The sequence below is a fragment of the Peromyscus eremicus genome, chromosome 8b, assembly GCF_949786415.1.
Source record: "Peromyscus eremicus chromosome 8b, PerEre_H2_v1, whole genome shotgun sequence".
NCBI classification, from domain to species: domain Eukaryota; kingdom Metazoa; phylum Chordata; class Mammalia; order Rodentia; family Cricetidae; genus Peromyscus; species Peromyscus eremicus.
Genome location: NC_081424.1, coordinates 29,283,545 through 29,306,949, shown reverse-complemented (window position 1 = coordinate 29,306,949; position 23,405 = coordinate 29,283,545). Strand labels below are relative to the sequence as shown.

General features: G+C 36.7%; 1 protein-coding gene across 1 annotated transcript in view; it reads right to left on the bottom strand.

Annotated features, from left to right (window-relative positions):
* Lama2 (laminin subunit alpha 2) overlaps nt 1-23,405 on the bottom strand; it is a 581,125-nt gene that overhangs the window by 341,901 nt on the left and 215,819 nt on the right. The window contains exons 5-7 of the mRNA XM_059272617.1: nt 9,044-9,223; nt 6,174-6,263; nt 4,660-4,777 (exon numbers count right to left, since the gene is read on the bottom strand). Coding sequence (XP_059128600.1) covers nt 4,660-4,777; nt 6,174-6,263; nt 9,044-9,223 — 388 coding nt within the window. The remainder of the gene's footprint in view (nt 1-4,659; nt 4,778-6,173; nt 6,264-9,043; nt 9,224-23,405) is intronic.

Below are 23,405 nucleotides of genomic sequence, written 5' to 3'. Positions count from 1 at the left end.
GAGAGTAGGTATAAGTCAATATCTTGTTGATGCATAGTTACAAGTTGTCAGGAGTTTTCTCCTTAAGCAACAGTGCACATATACTGGGCTCAGTGGATAAGGCTGAGGAGTAGGACCTGGTCTATGAAGCTAAACTCTTTCCTGTGTTAGGTTGAGAGACTGAGGAGTGTTTTACTGACATTTTATGACTTACTTCTTTCATTTGTTTTGTAAATGCAAAATACTTAAAAGAATTCTGGAGAGACATGCTTTAAGAAATATATTAGTAATAGCAATTAAAATAATGCGAAGATTTTAGAATATGGCCTCTGTGTATATATGTTACCACCTATGGGTTAAATTATTGCAAGTGTAATTTCTATTTTAAACTACATGTATGTCAACTTGAATTTTAATAGATTGAAAAGTGGCTATTCTGAAAAGGTTATGTTAGATGACTCTCTACCCTACAAACATGATGAAAGTCATCTCCCCATAACCTCACCAATATTGTATCTTATCATTCTATTAATACCATTATTAGGTATATCAAGCATGCAAGTATTTGTTAGGAGGATGGATACATACACTGACAAATCAAACAGTATTTCCATTGTCTTAATTGGTGTGTCCTCATTTTAAGGGTTATTCTCTTCTGTCTGAATTGTGAATGCCATTTTTTCAAAAGACACACACCCATTTTGTTTTTTGCATAACAGCATTATTGTTTTTCTTACTGACATGTAAGATCTCCTAATATAGTAAGATTGATATCTCCTTGTCATGGTTGTTGAAAGAACCTTCTCCAACCTGCTGACTTTAGATTTAGAATATATTAATTTCATTATATTTTTAGAGTTTTAAGCTTTATTTTAGGGAAAACACAGAAATAAACATAAGTGTCTATGCATTATAAATGACTTTGAGTGTATAGAAAAAGACACAAATATTTAAACATCCTCCTTTAAATATATATTGTAAGAAACAGTGAAAATTTCAGCTGTCAGTGTAGATTGAAGTGTGTAATGCAATACAGAATTATCTACCCAATATTTAGAATGGATGTTGCTGAGTATGTAAACTGTAGGCTAATGTTTGATGCTTGAGTGGCAGTCCTCATATTCCCTGCAACCAGAACCCTCTATCTGTCTATCAACATCAATGGCACTGTGCCCAGCTCTAGGTGGATGGCTTCAGAGGACAAGGATGGCATCTGCTCTCAGCGAGTCATTTTCTACTCTGTCATCAGCAACTTTCCACTCCACAGAAAATCCTTGACATGTGCTTTAAATAAAGTCTTAGTAACAGAATGAAAATTTGTCACTATTCAGAGATACACCTTGATTTAAATAAACTAAATCAATGAAAATCCAAATTAAACCCAAATTAATTAGAAAGTGATTATCTTTTATATAGAGAGAGTTGGAAAGGAGACATTTTCTGTTTACCTTTAGAAATGGATACATTACCAATAGTGCGGTACTTAATTAACTTATAATTAAGATACTCATCATCAATTTCTGGGCTTTGAAAATCTTTGTTCTTCCAAGTATGGAAGTGTACTTACCCCTCTGTCTTACAAAAAGACAAAAAAACGTTACTATCCCCAACGTTTTAAAATTACATAAGAATGAATGGATCCTGCTAAATCAGGGATGGCTGAGAAGAGCTGAAACAAAGATTGGACATACAGTCTTGTCCAAGCGTTCAGTTGTGGCTAAGCCTCTACCTGGTCCACTAATAATAAAAACAGGTAGACACATATCGAAAGTACTCAAAATAAAGATAACATGTGTAGCACCAAAAACATCAAAAGGAGTTTGTTTTATGATTGGAGAGTATTTTATTCAATTATTTTAAAGTCTTAACATGTCCGACATATGAGCCACAATAAACATAAGTTAAATTTGTTTATAGTTAACACTTGTATTTCTTGCTTGATAGCAAGCCTGCATTGGAGACTTTACATACTTCTTGAACTTAAAGTATATGGTTTAGGCTTGTTCACTAAAATATTAATATTGAATTCAGCTGAATTTGGCTCCCTGCAAGTTTGAGTCTACAGTTCTGCAGAACTGTGTGTTAAGATCATTTCTTACCCTAAGAAAAACTACAGAAACAGAATTCTCTAGAATTCAGGTCACAGAAGCTACAGAAATGGATCACAGGTTATGAGCACTGACTGCTCTTCCAGAGGATTCAGTTCAATTTCCCAGCACCCACATGGAAGCTCACAACTATCTATAACTCCAGGATCCAACACCCTCACACAGATATATATGCATGCAATAAACACCAATGCACATAAAATAAAAATAAATAAATTATATATCTAGGATTCAGGTTACTAGGGTGGAATGCTTGACCAAATCAGTATCTAAAATCAGGCAGAAGACTTTTTAGTCATTTCCCTCAGAAGAAAAAAGACATTCATTTTATGTCTAAGGTAATCATTTGAAGTATGAACTCTTATTGATATATCATTCACTATTTTTCTTTTCTTTCACTTTCTCTTGGTGCTCATTGTCCATCAAATGTTATAGCATAATTTGTGCTAATAATCACCACAGATACCACTTTATTATAAGTAGCTATATAATGGTGTTGCTATGGAGAATCTAATTTAAAGCATTTGACTACTGATAATCAGTATGACAAAGCCATATTTCCCCTTCCACATTTGCCAAAGCACTATTCAGGGTAGTCAATATATGGAATCAAACTGAGTATTGACTGCTCTAGTTGGCATCTTGAACCTGAGAGAGAGTAGGGCCTAAAAATGAGGGGGACTAAAGTCTCATGCAATAGCCAAGTTTATTCAGAGCCATCAGACATTTTATACATTGAGGGTTAAGAAGATTCATGTGAATAAGGTGTTCATGGGGACAAACTGCACGTGGCAAAAGCATGTTTTCCCATAGTGGCACATGAATAACAACAGCTGAGGTAAACTCACTCTTATCCACTACACCTGGGAGGATCATGAAAACACATTCCAAGAACAATTCTGTGTTTTGAAGATACTAAGGTCACAAGACTCTCATCTTGTCTTCTTACAAGCACTCAGAATCCTCACATGACTCCATTCTTGGACTGCTTTCCCACAATGTCTATCTACTGAAGAAAATAAATGTGGAATATGTGCATAATGGAATACTATAAAGACAAAGGATGAAATATTCCAGCTGTGATCAAATGAATGGAACTGTGTAGCATTATGTCAAATGTAATAAACCAGGCACCAAAAGACAAACAGAGCATGACCTCACATATATGTTTAATCTAATAAGTATGAGCTCATTAAATTTCAAAGTAGAATGTTGATTAACAGGAATGGGCAAGAAGGAGTAGGAGGGTGAGATGGGCAAAGGTTGGTCACTGCGTACTAACTTACAATTAAATAGAAGTAGCTTCTGTTGTCCTATTTACAGTATTAAAAGGCACTGTACAAAATTATAATATACTGCCTACTTCACAGAGGAAAGGGCCTTGCCTAGTTTCACCACTAAGATATAATGATTTAAGATTTGAACAGTATGCAAAGTGTATATATAACTAACATATAGGATACCACAAATTCATGCAATTTTAAATGTCAACTAAAGAGTGATACTTGTGTCCACAGAGCTTCATGTCTTGACCTCCTTGTCACATTCCACTGTCTTTTCTGGCCACTGCTCATCAGCATTGCATAGCCTATGTGTGATTAATGAATCCTTTCATTCTCTGTTAGCCTGGTTTTAGCATGACGATAATCTCTCACCTTTGACTGGACTCTCATATTAGGTGATGGGTGTTAAAGGCTATTGGGTTGGGGGGTGTGGTTGTAAGTGATTTTCTGGACCAAGAGAGCTAATACAGATTCTACAAGTATCTGGGTTTAGAAGATATCTCCGTAGACTTTAGGTTTCACTTACTGCGCATTTCCATTTCTATTTATGTGCATGTGTGTCTGTTTATTTGTGTTTTTATATTGTCAGTATGTGCTTGTATGTTTGTGTGTCTGTTTCTTTTTGTGTTTCTGACTATGTGTGTATTTGAATATTTTTGTGTCTGTGTCTTTGTGTGTAATTTTATATATATTTGTTAATATATATATAATATATATATTTGTGTATGTTTGTGTATCTTTGTGTTTTTATATTTCTTTGTATTCCTATGTTACTGCGTTTATGTTTTGTGTGCATGTTTGTTTATTGTATATTATATGTGTGTTTGTATATGGATTTTGTACGTTTTCATGTTTGTGTGTATGTCTGTTTGCATATTTGATTTTACTGTGTGTTTGTGATTGTTGTCTGTTTTTTATATGTTTTGCATGTGGTTATGTGTCTTTATGTGTCTCCATATTTTTGTATGTTTGTGTTGGTGTCTTATGCTACAAGTACTGAGTTCTTCCTGAAGACAAAAAGTATATAGTATTTTCTTCTGTGTTTCCCATAATCTTTATATTTATGATAAACTAATAGTATTTGGTAAATATTTAGAGATGTAAGATGAAAATCCAAGAAAGCTGGGTAGTAAGGTACTTGGTTGATGGATTTACTAACTATGGTCTTGGCTAAAAAAAGAACATAACAGGAATATGAGATTGGCTAACCAACATTGCTTCATAGTGCCTTCCTCTGTGTCCCTAGCCAAGTAGAAGGACAGGGTTGTCCTCTCATGTCAGGAACATACCTTCGCACTCAGTCTTGGTGAGGAAAGTCCCAGCTCTCCAGGGCTTCTGATGAAATCCCGGGCAGCACCTGTCACAGCTCTCCCCACACGTGTTATGCTCGCATTCGCAGCGTGATTTCTAGCCACAGAGGGAGAGAAGCAGATTTTGAGTGTTGCACAGAACTGCAGGAGAGGAGCTGTCTCTGAAAGGTGTGTGTAGAAAAGGAGAAACTTCTGGACTGTGCACTAAAATGTAAATCTGGGGTCAGCATGTGCAGGACACAGTGGCCATTCTGGGGGGACTAAAAATGTTCTGCACCAGCGTAGTTGGTCCCTGCTGTAGCTGGCATCACTGGGTTTAGGTTCTGAAGAGAACAAAGAGGCCCAACTGAAGACTGAATTCTGATTCTCCAGTTGATTGAGACTCTCTTTCCTGGGGCACATGCCTAACATAAGTCTTACTTCAAAGCCCTGTTAAAAGTTTCAGAAGAGACAAAATGGGAAGTTAGTCCCTACTGCGAATCCAGGTTCTTAGGAAGAGCAGGAGTTTAGAATCTCTGTTACCATGGCTTTTGTGTCTGTGCCCTGTGTTCTTGTCTCTATTCACAGCCTTTCCAAGGCCACTTTTGGGGCTCTCAGTACTAGGGAAACACTGTTCATCAGTGACCCCATTAGATAACATGGAGCAAGCTACACTCAAACTAGTTCAGAAAAATCAGGCAGCGTCTCCCATCTCTCTGAGAGATGACATCATACAAATCGTTCATCAAAAAATGAGCTTTGGGTGAAACATTACCTGTAGTAGAGTTTTAGTAAATGCAAAAATTTTTAAATACATAAATAAATAAACCGCCACAGCCTTACAGACACCCACTTATTTCACAATTCAATATATCTCTTCCATAGGCTGCACAGTTGATGATTTTGAATTTCACCAGTTTGTTTATGACAGGAGAAAAACACATGCTCGTTTGTCTTCTTGAGGCTATGTTCACCCAATGCATTCATTGTCGTTAATGAAAAGTTCTACACAAAAGCTTTTAAGCCTGTTCTCCCTTGGCAGTTTCAACACTCCAATACTCTCTTCCACCTGATTTCTTATTGTCCCTCCCCACACATCAGCTTCCTGTCACAGGGACACTTATCCACTCACCTCCATGCACAATTTTCATTTCTTTGCATGATTTTTTTGATTAAAAAATTTTGAAGGACTGGACAGGTAGATTGATGGCAAGCATCCTCACAAAGCTAAATCACTCAGCAGGCTGTCATAGCTAGAGAGACTTCAAAACAGATACCACTTTGGAACCTTTATGGGAAAAGAAAACTAATCTGTTTTCTGATGCAGTGACGGTTGGATTCAAAGTCTATCATCTTAACTGCCAGCTCCATTTCACCCTGGCAAGGCTTCCCGTTAAAGCATTTAAGTGGGGACCTGACACCCATTCACAGCATTTCCTTTCAGTAAAGCCTCTCTTGAAGTGTTTTACAGTGTGGCATTTCGTTTTGCCTAAGCGTCCTATAAATATACATACATTTGTTGCCGGATCAAGTGGACAAGCCCGGGCATGACCATAACAGATGCACATCCCGCCAACCGAAATATCCTTGACTGAATAGTAATACTGAAAAGAAAAAAAAAAAGCCAGAAAGAAATGTCAGCATTGCTGAAAGTAGAGAACAGGAAGAGCAGGAGGAGGGGGCGGGGCAGTCAGTTCAAACTTCACCTTTGCCTTTGGACTTCCTTAGATGTATTCTTGTTCTTCCTGAGGTAACTCCTATTTTTGCACTCATAGCCCCCAAAAAGAAGGCCTTCAATTTATGTTCCGTGCCTACCTTGGGGATTTTTTCCCCATGGACATTATGATGAACAGGCTGGAGCACCCGCCGCCAAAGCAGTTTTGACCTTGAGGCTGAGGACAGTAATTCTTCATAAAGTTGTTTCACACAGCTTCTCATAAAACAACCTCTTAGTTGTGATCATGAGAAACAGTATTTGTGAATCAGAATGTCCTCTTTTACTTGATAAATTTGAAATGTAACAATACCTTTAAGGGAAACCGTGGTGGTAACAGTAGAATTCTTATCCAGATTCACAAGAAATTTCAAAGGAAAAAAAAATGGTAAAGTGAAATTTTGACGTGCAGAAAATTTGCTTTTTGTTATGTTAAAATGTTCTTACAACTGCTTTCCTATCTGAAATTAACACAAAGCTACAGTCACAGTCATTTTAAACTACCAGCTATTTTTAAAATACTATTCATAATTATAGAGCTGGACTAAATTGAAATTTTAATTAATGTGTATAACGTTTTATAATCACTAAAGTTTTTTTACATTATCATTTAGTATCCAAATAACCCTCTCAGTGAAAAAAAGTTCTCTTATTACAACTATATACAAGAAAAATTATCAGCTTCAGTAAGAATAAAATGAACACATATCTGAGCTTCCTGACTAAAAATCATTTATTATTCTATGTATTTCTTTTTCTTTCTACCCTTCTTCTTTTGTTTTAGTTATATACATGTAGTGTCTTGTAAGATATTTTTCTTATCTTAGGTTATTTGTTATACTGAGACTTGGAACTAGTGGAACATGTTGAGAAATTTAGGTAACTTAAAAGAAAAAAAAACTCTCCTTACTTAACTTCATCATTTAATGATATAGATACAAATAGAGATAATTATTCAAGAGGCTGGTGCAGTATTATTGTAGATGCTCTTAAAATTAAGAAATTTATTTTAAGTGTAAGCACATACTGCTTTGCTTTTGAGTATGAAGAGCTGAGATGTAATATTGTTTTTATATGTTTAAATTTACATGTAGTGTTCATTGAACTTGAATGCTTTCAGAAAACATATGCATATACTGACTGAAAGGCTCATATACAATACAATTGTACATAATAAATATGTAACACAACCCCCACCCAGCCCTGCAAAAGATGATTAAAAAAAGAACAGTATTTTTTTTCATTGATGTCCCCTGATGTACTTGTCAAATAAGAATAAATTTCACAACAATATTGTTCAGACTTCTTCATGCTAAATATAAAATTAAAGGTGATTTTTTTTTCAATCTGTGAAGATTCCAAACAATGTTAAGAAATAATGATTATTTCTGCATAAGGCAATTGACAATCTGGTGAAATATACTACAAAGTAAAATTGCTTCAGGTTTGGAAAATAAAAGGCACTAGAACATCTACCATATGTTGTGTGGAGATAATTAAAACTTGGTAGTTAGTCTGTGATGATAGAGAGGGTAAGCTTGGGTAGGTTGAGCAATGAATAGAAAAAACAGGTGAAGCGTGATGAGGAATTGTGACACTCAGCTCACTGTGTCATTAGTAGGTCCAGTGGTGGCCGTGGTCTGGTCTTCATATTCTAGATCTACTGTTCTCTCCTCAGGTTCAATTTCATCCTATCACTCTACTGCTCCCTTACACATTCAAGAGTACAGTACAGCAATCACTTTGTTAGCATGACTGTGCCTTCGGATTCAAGGCTGAACGGGAACTATTATAATGGCTTGGTTGTGTGGGGACAGGCACTATACAAATTCATGATTAGAGGATAGGGTACATAGGGAGGAGTTGGGCAGAATCAAAATTAGGAACAGCAAACTGGGCTGTTCATCCTTCTCATAACAACCTCAGAAATTTCAATTTGTTAGGTACTGAAGGAAAACATTCAGTTAGCTTTGATTGTCAAAGATCTGTTGAAAAGACACTATAGACTTTAGTTTGCTTCTGTTAATTTTATTCATAAAGAAAAAAAGCATCTTGTAGAATCATTTTCCCCATGGAATGGCTTTTTTTTTAATTTTGTGGTTTATAATCAGTAATGGAGCCAGAATATTTGATGAGATAACCTGGTCTTTGGACAACAATCTTGATATCTCTGGAAATTTCTAGAATAGTGCAATCTCAGTCCTGCTCTCTACTTACTGAATTAGAGTGTGGTTTCCACTAGGACACCAGCTATGTGTATGGTAAATATATAAAAATGCATTTCTTAATGTGGGTTTTGGCCAAAAGTGTTTCAAATGCCCTGTACTTCAACAAGTAGCAGCTCAGAGCCAATTGTAGAAATACAGATCCCCTAAAGTGACAGAAGAAACTAATGTAGTGTTTTAAGAAGATTATGAACAAGATATTATGATCTTCATTTTAACAAAAGCGGAAATTAAAGTTGAAAAATGTTGAAGGACTTGATAAATTTCACATAATTAATAAGTCACAGAACTTGGATTTGAAGAAAGGAAAGTGTTCTATGTTTTAAAGTCTCTAATGATAAATGTTCCTACAAATCACAGACCAATTTCTCTCTCGATCCTTGACCGACTGTTAAGGAGATGGGCATGGTAGCATTCAGGCTCCAGTGTTATCCCCAACACTTACTCTTCTTGTGACAATAGGATCGATTTCTCTGGGGTCTTTGTGAGCAAACATCATCAAGTCAGCATTCAAGGTGCGGATCCGCTGAAATCTCAGGCGAATATAGCGAGCAGAGGTGAATTCCAGGAGTTCAGGGGAAGGATCATCAGCACTTGGTCTCCCATTAATCAAAGAAATGTGAATCTACGTGGAGCAGAACAGGATGTACAGGGTTAGTTTTCTTCCTGCTTTTCCCCACATGGGAATTGCAGGCTCGTGTTCACACATCCAAGTGTAGCAAAGTAGTGGAGATATGTACAGTCATCTCAATAGATGTTCAGGTAATAGTGCTATTCTATATATAATATAGTTCTATATATAATATAATTCTGTTATATGTTCCAGATACTACATGCTGTACTTATTTGTAATTGTTCTTCTAAGCCTTTTCATCATCTTGCTTTTCATGGTATTCCCAGAAATTAACTATTAAATCAACTATATTTTTCTACAAATTAATGTGCTATAAATTATGTAAGAATCTGTTATATAGTAAAAAAAAAAAAAAAAAAAAAAAAAAAACAAGAACACTTGATAGGAAAACGTTAGCCATATCTGCCAAAACTAGGACCCTGTCATGGATTAAAAATAATTCTGAACTTGAAATCTTTCTATGACGAATGGGGACATATATTTTCAGAGATAATGTACAGGGCAAAAATGATAAATTTTGATGGAAACTAGATAAATCTTGGCTCCCAGACATTTCAATAGATTTGCTTTTGTTATGATTTATTTATTTTTTAGTAATTGATAGACCAAGAAGACAAAAATTCACACAGGCTATTGCATACTGTAAGAAAAATGGATTGTCTGAAATTGTATTAAACCTGGATGTAATGATGACTTTTTTTTAACAAAAATAATTTAGCACAATTGACATCAGAAGACATACGATTTGATCAGAGCATTTTCCGTATATAAATAGAACTTCCCAAATGCACAGAAAGCTGATGTGCTTGCACCAGACTACCTCAAAAGCAGATAATTCATTTTTTTCTATTCCTTATTTTTTTTTTAGTTCTCTGAGAATTTCATATAATACATTTTGATCACATTTCCTCCCTCTTCTCAATCTTTTCAGATCTTTCCCTATTCTCTTTCCCACCCAATTTTATATATAGATTCTTTTTAAAGTCCATCAAGTACAGTGTGCAGTGCCCATTAACTCTTGCATGTCTGGCCTTCACTAGAGCATGGTCTACCCATCATATCCCTAAAAGAAAATGTCTCTTCCCCCACCCCCACCCCCAGCAGGTATCAACTACTCATAAAAAAGCAGAGAATCTACTGAAGGACAGATAAACTGTTGGTTCAAATTAAAAAAAAAACTACCACAAATAAAGGAAGTAGGTCCTTAGTACTTTTAAGAATGATTCCAAATCATAAGGGAAAGAAAGTCAAATAATGTACAATAAATTTAAACAAAACAGGTATGGCAACATTATTGAAAAAACACAAATATAACTGACCTATCAACTATTGATAAAATTCTATCATTTTATAATAAGGTAACTATTAACTAAAAGTGCGCTAGTAAACTATTTTTCCAGTTTTTAGGTTGAAAATGTTCACCAATATTGAAAATACCCTTTGAGAGTGAGACTAGCTTTGTATGGTCACGTGTCTTACTTTTATGAGTGTAAAGCCAAATGGCACAAACACCTCCCACGTGAATTGGGCAATACATTCCAAAATGAGAAATGTACAGGGTTATTGACTTGCCACTTCTCTTCGTACAAAATAATACAGATATTACAACACATATAAACGGAATATATTGAATAGATTCAGAGTTCCCATTGTTCACTCCCAAATTACTTTGCCAAATCTGATTTTGGGGTGTTGATATAGGCAGTCGTGAGTCCTTTAGGAGGTAATTAGCTCATAAAGGTGGCATCCTCCTGAAAGGGATTAGTGGCCTGATAAAAAAGATGCTAGAAATCTAGTTTTATCTGCACCAAGCAAGGAAAGAAGTCCAGAGTATGCAATCCAGAAGAGAGTTCTCACAATAACAGATGAACACCATGCTGAACTCTGACCATAGCCTGCCGGTTTCTGGATATGTGAGAAATCTAGTTCTCTTCCTTAAGAGTCACACAGAGTGGAAGTCTACCAGCTTGAACTCACATGGAAATATTCTTTTAGCCCTTTTTTTTTAACAGAATAAAAGAAGGGAAATAATTTGTTAGTGTGAGAGTGGTTCCATAAACTGTGTACCTGCATATTGAATTATGGGGAACAGTTAAAAATACTCTAATGGTTCCTTTTGTATCCTATATAAAGTGAATATTACTCATGCATCTATTCAATCAGATCAAAATTGTAAAAAATATTGAAATTGGGTGGTGTGCTTTGAACATACCACGTGAAACGGGGGAAGAGGGCAGACATGTGCGCGTATATGTGACTAAAATGACTGGAGAACTCAAAATGGAGGATCTGAGCCTCAGTGGCAGTCTGTGTACACACTGCAGTCTTGACTCAGGTCAGCCTTGGAATTTTCATCTGCTTTTGGAAGACAGTATATCACCCGTGTTAATTACATTTTTTGACAGGCAAGTCGATGAAATGTATTTCCATCCTACAATTCTACTTTTAGATAACTCCAGAGAGCATTTTATAAACTGACTGCCAATAAACTACTCCAGTCACTGGAGAAATATAGCAAACACTGAGATGAGAAACTGATTTGATGCTACACACAGACACACAAACACAGACAGACATGCACACACACACACACACACACACACACACACACACACACACAACTAGACCCAAATGCTTCATGATTAAAAATGTAAAAACATTCCAGCTCATTGAATCAAACTCTGATATTTAGTGATGAATCAATTCACTAAATCGACACATTGGAGGGAGATCGAATGCATGCTCTCCAAAAATGCTGAATCTCACAACACTGAATATCCTCTACTGCTGGAGATCTGAAGAGTTATGTACATTTTCTAACATCCTATAGTGTTGGCATCTAGCAGGTGGGCAAAAAAAGAAATGTGTTTTAAATTAAGTTGCTCTTTCAGCTTAAGGAGAAATCAATTAAATGTTCAAAGAAAAAGTAAATGATCCATGAAGCTGTTAAAACTAGTCTCCCTTGAAGGTCAACATTACCACCCTCAAAAGGTTACCAGTGTTCTTAAATTTGTGCCTGAATTTCTTTCCTGTCTTCCTTCACTGCCTGACTCCAAGACGATCTGAAGGGAAAGAGGAACTTATAGAATATGTTGGACTCTGGTTTCTGAGTGTCCTTAACGTTTTCTTGGTGTTGATGCTATGGTGAACCACGATTTGCTATGTAAGAATCAGTGAATTCCTCACATTTTTTTAAAAGGTGTGCATGTGCTCATTTAGGCTAGTTAGCCACAGGATAGCACCATGAAATATTCAGCAAAAGAACACTTTTCCTCACAGCTTTGCTGTGTTCATCAAGTTGTTCTGCCAAGAGATCTTGTGATCATAGCTAGTCCCAAGCTGTTTCTGGGAGGAAAAAAAAATCCAGCCAGCTGTTTGCTCATGTCACATGCTTTTTCCTTAGTCTCTCCCTCTCCCTCTCCTTCTCCCTCTCCCTCCCTCCCTCCCTCCCTCCCTCCCTCCCTCCCTCTCTCTCTCTCCTTTCCTCCCTTCCTCTTTCCTTCTTTCTTTCCTCTCTTTTCTACTTTCATCTAAATTTAATAAACATGTTGAGTAGGTTATTTCCTCCAGCACAATGGTGTGTAATTTCAAGCTGACAGAATTGTTTAGCATACTTCTGACTTCCTATGGAGTGACAGCTGGAAGTTGTCTGTCTTCAAGGAAGATGAAACATAGCGGGCTTCCTGACCACCTCTGCCTTTCTGTGAGGCCTTGGAAAGCTCTGGAACTCCAGTGTCTTCTCTAATGTTTCTGTTCCAGAAACACTGGTGGGTAGGCAGCCATTCTGTCACAAGAATCTGTCCCAACTGAAAATATCTAACTGTGACTATCGATTGACCTTTTAGATTTTGAAACCACTTTTCTCAGAAATGAGTTTTCATAGACTAATAAATGGGGGAAAGTTCATCAGAATGTTTAATTGCCAAATAACTTCATCAGCAGTTCATTCTGATCAGTCAATGATTGTTTTCTATTAGGTAAAGCATACTGTATGCCATGTTCTCCCAGCAGATGGGAAAGACCTCTCTAAATCTACCTTATTTTACCTTAAAATACAGTTTTAAAATATTTTATGCAACACATGATCACACGTTTTTAATACCAGCACTCGGGAGGCAGAGGCAGGCAGATCTTGGTGACTTTGAGGCTAACATGGTCTACAGATCGAGATCCATGACAGCCAAGGCTGTTACACAGTGTTACCCTGTCTTGAAAAACAAAACCAAAATCAGATTTCAGGTCTGGAAAACTGCCCCTTATTATGAGACTCTATCTGCTTTAGGTTGCTGGAAGTCTGTAGTCCTAATAACTGTCTCAATGACACAAGGTTGTCATGAGAACAGGTGAACAAGAGAAGGAAGAAGGTTTAGAGACCAGTGATACATATCAGAAACTTTGCAGTGAGTAGTAGAAGGAATGAAGTTTCCAAAGTAGCATGTTCTCTTGGAATATTTTCAAATCCTCTTTTAATCAGCAACCTCTAAGAGTGCGCCAATGAAACCGACACGGTACAATGAAAGCAGACTGACCCCAGGCGTTCAAACAAATTAAGAGTAATAATCCTTCCTATTCCTTTAATTCAGAGCATTTTAGTTTAAGTTGATTTAAATAAAGTTTAAATATTAACTCTGGCCTATTATTTCCTTTTATCATAGTTTACTAAGCATGTTAATATAACTTCAACATAAGTCAATTTTATTATACTTAAGTTTCCTTATGGTATGCCATAGTTTTATCTGAGATGAATACAGAAGTGTGGTTTGGGAAAGATTTGATATTGTATTTGAACTTAGGACCTGTTAACCTTGATTAAACATAAAAGACCTTATCCATTGGTTAGTCCTATATTTTTAATAAATCAATGAGAAATTATTAAGTGTGTCATCTTGAAATGAGCAATTTTCTGTAAAGAAAATTAATGGGGTATGCTTGTAAAAATGCAGATGTCCTTTCATGAGCCTCAGTACTCCTTCTAACCAGAATTGGAAACATTTTCTTGGTAGCATACCTCACACTAATTTAATCTAGAGAGCCTTTGGTGACTATACCACTTCATTAGACATTCATAAACCCAACTGGAATAACTACTTGTGTGTAGTTGATGATTTTAGAGTTGATTGGAAAGTGATGCTTTAAAGATTAAATGTCAAAGACTGTGTGTGGCTCCAACTTCTTTAAACAATCTATTTCAAAACAACAGGCAGATGTTAGCACAGAGAACTGTTTATCAAATATGACTCCATCATTGACAACTCTATGCTTGAGCTTCCTCTTAATACTTGTTTTTACCTCCCATACTGGGTATTTTGTTCCAGACACACACTTTGTTTCAATTGCCCTAAAACTGACGTTGTTTTTCTCCGTTTTTTTTTTTTTTAATTATAATTCTTGCATTTGTCTTTCCTGGATGAAAGCTTTGCCTACCATGAAATATTTAAACAAATTCTTCACTGTCAAATGCATTGTCATTAATAAATTGAAACATAATAAGAAAATCAGCTGTCTTCACAGAATATTTGTCATCTCTTTTTTTTTTTTTTACTTCTCTGTTCTTCTAGTGAAAATTAAACTCCTGGGCCCAAAGGTTTGCATGATTTATCAGCCAGGTAAGAAAAGACTCCTTTGCCCCTCATTTTGCAATGGAGTAGGATGATTCTCTTCATCTTCATACCAAAATAGATTTCACATGGCAATGAATTTCTATGTTCCATAGAATTGGGGAACACACAGAACGTCTAAATTTTAAGCAAGTGTATAAACAGAATCAAAAGTTCCAACTGCTTTAGGGGAACCAGTTTTCTCAAATTCTTAGTGTTGGGATGGTCCTGTTTTAGAATAAATCTGCTGGTTTTCCTGCTTTCAATAGCTCAAAGCAATCCAGCAAAGCATTTATTTCTAAGTCCCTCGTTGAACATGAGCTTTGATCAGTTTTATCTGAAACATGACCTGATGGGTAACCTGTAATTCATCTTAATTAAATGAAAGAGCATACGACTCCCACTGGTCATGATGTATAAGATGAACACTGGCCACTAAGTGCCTGAAACTTTCAAAAGGAGGAAAAAAAAATCATTACTAAGTATGCACTCCACCCCTTCCTTTAATTTCTAACTCTGAAAGGTCTTTGAAATATAATAATTCCTTTTACGTCATGTATTCTTAATGCCTTTAATGTAATAAAACAGTGACCTAAGTTGAAAATATTTTATTTACCATTGTGCTTTTCTTTCTGCAGTTCTGTAATATTTGCATGGATAAAAGAAGACTTGTCAAAATAGGTTTTCTCAATCTCTTTAGGGAGCTTCTCATTTACATTTTATCAAATGCAAATGTCATTGCTAAATCTTTGCTCTGTCAAGCCAAGACTATAGAGGGATACAGTCATCATGTGATCTCCACTGCCAGGAAGGAATCCAAGCGGAGCAGCTCCAGAGCAAGCCATGAGGGAAAACACCAGAAGGAAACTCTCTCACTCTCCTCAGACATTTGCATTGCTCCAAATTGTGCTCTGGGTGTGTCTCAACTAGAGATAGCCTAAGAAAATAGACTCATTATTCATCTGTTCCAGTCCCTTAAGTATTCAGTAGGACTTCACATGTAGAAACAGCACCGGTTATTATTATGCAGTTACTAGATATCTAAAGACATTACTCATGATTGGAATGTGCTTACTGATGCAGTATTAACACAGCTAATGCTTCCTGGATGTTTTACCCTTTTTGAAGGAAAAGAAACATTGAATTTTAAGCAATTATGTCCAAGAGTAGCTGAGATGTGTTCTAATTCTATTCTGACTTCTCTCCCTATGCACTTTAGCCCATCATAACAGTATACTACAAATCAGAAGTTCAATAACCTTCCATTCAATAAATAACATCCGGTCATGTAGATACAACTAGAAGACTTATATTGACAGGAAACTATTGCTAATGAGTCTGCCTCATGCATCTGCTCCCCATTTTATCATCAGACATGCTTCCATACAGTTCTGAATATGACAGCCTCAATGTACTATTTCCATTTCCTCTATATGCCTCACCCATGATTTTTCAAATTCTTTTTATGGTTCTGTTTTTCCTTAATTAATTTACCTAGGTTTTGCCCTTCTAGTTCTGTCTGTTGATGACTGTATGGTGTGGAATTATTACTTTGCTCAAGTCTTACTCAGACACCATTGGACCAGATTGAGAACAGATCTTCTCAAAGGGGATAGGCTTCAGACAGAATAGAAAATGGAAGATCACTAAGCTAAGGGATAGTGCCATACCCAGTAATCCATCTAACCCCAAATCACAAAAATACAGTCTCTCTGGTTGACAAAAGCAATCTTTTGAGAAAATCAGAACCATAACTGCCTATTTCTTGGAGTTGAGGAATGAAGCATTAATATCCAGAAATCAATCAAATTCTAAATTTTTATTATTTTCAAAATAAGTGAAATTTGTGGTGAAAGTTTTGTTACATAAGTATTTTATCAAGTGAGAACAGACAGTGGAACACAAGATAATTCACACTTCATGAATATTCTACAAAGTAGAAAGTACTCAAACTTTAAGCTATAAGTTGATAAAAAAAAAGTTCATACTCAAAATAAACAGCTGTGAAATTAATATGGTCTTCTTTAATACAGAAATGTAAATTAGAGCAAGTCTCAAGGACAATGAGAGTGTTCCATGACCTACATTGGTAGCCCAGAACAATTGGTACCCTTAGAAGTCATATAACAACACAAAGGAAGACTAAAGCAACATTTTCCTGTTTTGTTTTCAGTCCCTGTGTGGGAACACTTGTTTAAAATTAAAATAAAATCTTGGAACAGGCGGTGCACACACTGTGCCAGATCCTGTGTCATTCCATTGGAACAAAGCCTGCATGTGTGTTGGAAGGAGAAATTCAGTCTCTTTTCAGACTCATTCTCTGATTCAAAGCCTTCGCAGAAAGTATGTTCAGACCTCACAAGTGTGCAAATGAAAGTCTGTATGAATATCTTGATTTGATGCAGCATTTGTGATGACCACTGATAATTGCAACTAATTTAAGGTCCCAAAAAGACCCTTCTAAAAATAGAAAGATGTAAGAGACTTTAAAACAAAAAGACAATAGTGATATTTGGAGAAGAGTTTAGATACAGCTCCTCAACACGGAGCATGTTCCTTAGGCTCACCATATTCCTGATACCTCTGGCATTGTGAGTTGCAAACTAGAGTCACCACCCCACCTGAAACTTGCCTGTCCCTTATTTGAACACCTTCCCTCTCCTTTTACCTTTATTTTCAGATTATTAAATTAGAGTAGTTCTTTCCATATCTTATGTATTGTCCATCTATCTTTTTTATTTATTTTCTCTAGCTGTTGTTTAGTAATTTCCTCTCAAATACACTCTTTATCTTAAAGGAAGGCCTGTTAAGACACAGGTTGTTAAAAGGGAGATGAAACAATGGGATGCTCTAAGAGGATGTGAAACACACCATCAAGAAGGGAAGCTCATTAAACTCAGGAAGCAAACAATTCAGTAACTTCAGGAAGTCCCTGAAACTGACCAGATTCACTGTGCTCTTCTATCTCAGAGCAACTATAGCTGGAAGGACTGCAGAAAGACTCTCAGACAATCTGAGCTACAAAGAGGCTCAGAGCAACTGAGCAGCATAGAAGACGTAAAGAAAAGTGAAATTGTCAGTAAGAAGTGGAGAGCAGCTTAAGTGCCTGGAAGAGGCTCAGACCAACTGAGCTACTTGAAAAGGATACTCTCCAACCTGTTGAGCACCTTTAGGCTACACAGTATGTTTTCCAGCTTTCATGAGGTGTCACCCATCCTAGGGCAGGCTTTTTGTACACAGCTGTCTTTGAGTCATTTCTCCTCCTTTAAGTAACACTTCACCTGTATTCTACTACATAACCCCAGTAAACCTCATGGGTTCACCAATCTGGACATTGGTGGTATGTTTTAATTTGGTCTGTTTTTTGTTCCCTATGTGAGGAATACAGGTATTTGTTCACATCTCCACGGGAATAGTAAGACATGCACATGCCCTGCCTACGTTTTCATTATAAGAGAAAAAAATAGCAATACCTTAAACTTCTGTTGTGAGGACTAAAAGATATTCATGTGAAATTATTAGAATAGTGCACAGCTCAAAGAGAAAATTTGCAGTTACTAGTTTTATTGAGATTAAAAAAAATATGAAATGACTATGCATTTCATAGTGTTCCCCCACTTTATCCCAGTTACCTATGGCCAACCTCTATTGCCTCAGACATGAGCGAGAGTCACAAAGTTTCCACCCACCATGGAGAAGATATTAAGGTGATTAGATGTCAATGGAAGAATATGCATGAAGTTCATCAAACACATCCCTGTGTCTTTTTTCTTATCCACATCCAGTTTCTACACAACCAATTAAGGAAGAAAGAATCAGTAGAGTTCTAAGCTCAAGCCCTCCAGGTCTGTGCTGAAACTATTGCCCTGGGGATGGCCTGTGTTCTCATTCCTTGACAAGGCAGTTACAGGAACTGAGATCAGAGAAGATGACCAAGTACCAACACAAAAGCTTCAGGAAGGGGAGGCTGCAGAATTACTAACATCTGGGCAGGAACTTGTAAGATGAGAAAGATGAAAAGGGAAAGAATATGATGTAACAAGGGACCCTCTATAAATCTAACCTCAGACTTGAAAGGTGACTGGGGCTGCTGTATTTGTGGCTCATCACTGTGATGAGCACAGATGGCTAGATATTCTAAATGAATGGTGTTTTAAGAAAGTGTTTCACAAAGAAGTTTGATCTTCATTTTGTACATTTGATAGAATGAGTGCCCGCAGTTGTGATACCTGTCAACCATGTCCCAAATCAAGGTTCCTCCTATTACTCTGTGCAGTGTGGATCCTAATCATTTATTTACAAAGTTTGGAGGCTGTTGGCTTGCTGCACTCTGACATCTGTAAGGCTCCAGCAGATCTTGAGTCCTTTCAAAGAAACAGAGTGCACATAGGGACTTTGCCTCCCACACAAGCAGAAGATGAAGTTTTCTGCTGATTTACCAAGTACACAGTGTTCTTGTTCTTTTTCTGGCCTCTAACTAATAATTGACCACAGGAAGCTGCTGGGCCATGCCCTCAAAGAAGCTCAGAAACAGTTCACGTTGTTGGTTAGCTAGTGGGGGGCAGGACAGGCTGAAACTTGGGGCCTTATTTTCTGCAAGGACCTGTGCAGAATTACAAATAGTTTGAAACATTAAAACTTGAGGGGAAAAAAATGAATAAGCCGCTGATTGGAGGTCATTGATCATTTTCTTTTGTAAGTAATTCATCTAAAGGAGACATTGTTACACAACGTTTCTTTTCTCTTTCCTCTTGATAAACACAGTGTGAATGAAAGGTAAAGGGAATAAAGGATTTAATCAATCATCCAGGGGCCAGGGCAGAATTGCTTTCTCGTATACATTTGCTGCCAAGTTCACAGTCTCAGGTTTGTTCCCAATTATTTGTAATATGTTTTCCCAGAAGAATTTATAATAGGTTGCTTAGGCACTGTTCCCCTTTTCTATTAATGACCAAAACACAACTGTTCCTCTTCAGCCCAAAGCAAGGCGGGTAAATTAGAAAATTGTTATGGATGTTGCTGTTGGTCTTGGGAGGTTTTGTGTTTGTTTGTTTCTATTCTAAACTTGCTCCAGTGAGAGCAGGGACAGGACTATCTCCTTGCTTTTTTCCCTCCTTTGTTCCTATCACCTTACTTCCGAGATAAGAAGTTCACTATCACAACGATGCTTAGGAAAACCAAAGAGATCATATGTCCAGGTTACAGGATGTGGTTCTTGCTATTCTAACACCTGCAAACTTGCTCCTAAAAGGTCCACTGTATGCCAGTGCATATTTATTGCCTAAATGCAATGCTTCGAACACTTAAATATCACCTTCACCTGCAATCTCCGGTTCCCCAGTAGTTTCTGCCCTAGGTTTTCATGTCCCTCACCACCAGCATGACAGTCATCTTTAGGCTGACTTGGGTAAAGGGTGAGAAGGCAGACACAGACTCATAACCACGAGGAGTCACTCCTTGTTGGTTAGCTAAGCATGGCAACTCTAAAACCCTGTGCAAAGCAGATAGAGGCCTGAGCACCTATGCACACATGCTGTCTTGCCTTCTTCTGTTCCAAACATTTTACTATGTCCTATAGGTCCAGAAATCACAAAGGTCATGCTATGCTTCCTGTCTTTATTCACAGTGAGACTGGATATACTTCTTGGGAGCCAGCTTTAAAAATAATCTCAGGCCTCCGATAGTGGCAGTATTGGCTGGATTTTCTATATAAGATTTCTGAGCAACAATAACTTCTTCCCATTCCTGGAAATTCATTTCCACTTCTGTTTCTAGCTATAACTAGACCTTTTGATTACAATATCATACAATCCTCCCATCCTCTGTTTATATACTTCGGCTGAAGTCACCCTCCAACCTAAATGCTGTCTTTATGCATGTTTCAAGTTCCCTAATTTCATCTCTAAATATACGACTTTAAAAATGAGATGTAATTTATTTTTTATTTCTGAAGGAATGCAACATTCTCTCTCTCTCTCTCTCTCTCTCTCTCTCTCTCTCTCTCTCTCTTTCTCTCTCTCTTAGATTTATTTATTTATTTTATGTCTGAGTGCTCTATCTGCCTATACACATTTATGCCAGAAGAGGGCATCAGATCCCACTAGAGGTGATTGTGAGCCACCACGTGGTTGCTGGGAATTGAACTCAGGAACTCTGATGAGCAGCCAGCAGCGCTCTTAACCACGGAGCCATCTCTCCAGCCCAAGAGCATTCTCTTTTCACTCTGGTATCTTTCTGCATATTTACACAACTCCTTCCTTAAAGAATGTGAAATGGCATGATGACTCCAATAAGGGTGAAAATATTTTCTTAACGTTAAGACGTCATCAATGGTGTATACAATTTTTACGGAAGTACCTATAAACTACCCCAAATCCCATTTCTTCTTGAGGTGAAAACACAAATATCTATGTAGGTCAACAAATTCAAAACCAATTTTAAAATAAGTAGAGTTTGCCAGGTGGTGTTGCTCATTCCAAATAATTATTTGAAGTGATTATAAAAACACTGACCTGTCTCAAATTATTGTAATCCCACCATATTTTTCTCTAGTCGTGAAGTGGCAGGGGGAAGACTATTTCATGAACAAAGGGTATTTGAGGAAAGAAAATAGGACATAAATATAGAAGGTCAGGGCAAAACTAAAGCTGAAATTGGAGGAAAGTTCATGGAGCAGGGGTGCAGTTGTTCGTTCCTTCATTACCCACAATTCCAGGGGACAGCTGAGCTTCAGGATCCTTCAAGATTATCATAGACAGGTGCTGGGGAGCACTGAATGCTTAGGGAAAGAACTGGTAAGCAAAGACATTTACTCAAAACACCATTTCCCCTTAGGCAGCCACCTTTCTCTTTAACTGACTCTCAATTACTTGTGGTCACCCACGTCTGAGTATATTACACTTGTATTCATTCTTTCAAGATAGACAGACCTTTTCAAGACAGACATCTACATACTGTTAATTGGAGTGCATTGCTAATATTGATGTCAGTTAATTATTATCATGAATCTCTTATTGTTCCTAATTTACCAATAGACATTATCTCAGTACTGGATGTAGGGAATATCGTAAGATTTTGGTAGATGGGTTCTGTCTTTCGTTTTAGGTAGCTTCTAGAGGTTTTAGACTATCCCTTGTAGAAAAAAGAGTCTTCAGGATAAAATCAAATCCTTGCCTTCTGTTGAAGAGTGAAAATAATTTATCCCCAAAAGGATATTATTGCCTCCATGTCATATGTTTTAAAAGGTGATTGAGAATTTAAAAACACTGGTTGAAATGTGCAATGTGCTTTATAAATTTAAAACTATACAAATTGGAAAGGAAGAAGTCAAATTTTCACTATTTGCAGATGATATGATAGTCTACATAAGTGACCCCAAAAATTTCACCAGGGAACTCCTACAGCTGATGAACACCTTAAGTAATGTGGCAGGATGCAAGATTAACTTAAAAAAATCAGTAGCCTTCCTATATACAAATGATAAATGAGCTAAGAAAGAAATTAGAGAAACATCACCCTTTACAATAGATACAAATAACATAAAATATCTTGGGGTAACTCTAACCAAAGAAGTGAAAGACCTGTATGATAAGAACTTTAAATCCTTGAAGAAAGAAATTGAAGAAGATATTAGAAAATGGAAAGATCTACCATGTTTGTGGATAGGTAGGATCAACATAGTAAAAATGGCAATCTTACCAAAAGCAATCTACAGATTCAATGCAATTCACATCAAAATCCCAATGCAATTCTTCACAGACCTTGAAAGAACAATATTCAACTTCATATGGAAAAACAAAAACCCAGGATAGCCAAAACAATCTTATACAATAAAGGAATCTCCGGAGGCATCACCATCCCTGACTTCAAGCTCTGCTATAGAGGTATAATAATAAAAGCAGCTTGGTATTGGCATAAAAACAGACACATTGATCAATGAAATCAAATTGATGACCCTGACATTAATCCATACACACAAGAACACCTGATTTTTGACAAAGAAGCCAAAATTATACAATTGAAAAAAGAAAGCATCTTCAACAAATGGTACTGACATAACTGGATATCTACATGTAGAAGAATGCAAATAGATCCATATCTATTGCCATGCACAAAACTCAAGTCCAAATGGATCAAAGACCTCAGCATAAATCCAGTTACACTGAATCTCATAGAAGAGAAAATGGGAAATAGCCTTGAATGCATTGGCACAAGAAACCACTTCCTAAATATAACACCGGTAGCACAGACACTGAGAGCAACAATTAATAAATGGGACCTCTTGAAACTGAGACACTTCTGTAAGGCAAAGGATACTGTCAATAAGACAAAAAAGCAGCCTACAGAATGGGAAAAGATCTTTATCAACCCCACATCAGAAAGAGGCCTGATCTCTAAAATATATAGAACTCAAGAAACTAGACAGCAAAATATCAAATAATCCAATTAAAAAATGAGCTACAGAACTAAACAGAGAATTCTCAACAGAAGAACCTCAAATGGCCAAAAGACATTTAAGGAAATGTTCAACATCCTTAGTCATCAGAGAAATGCAAATCAAAATGACTTTGAGATAC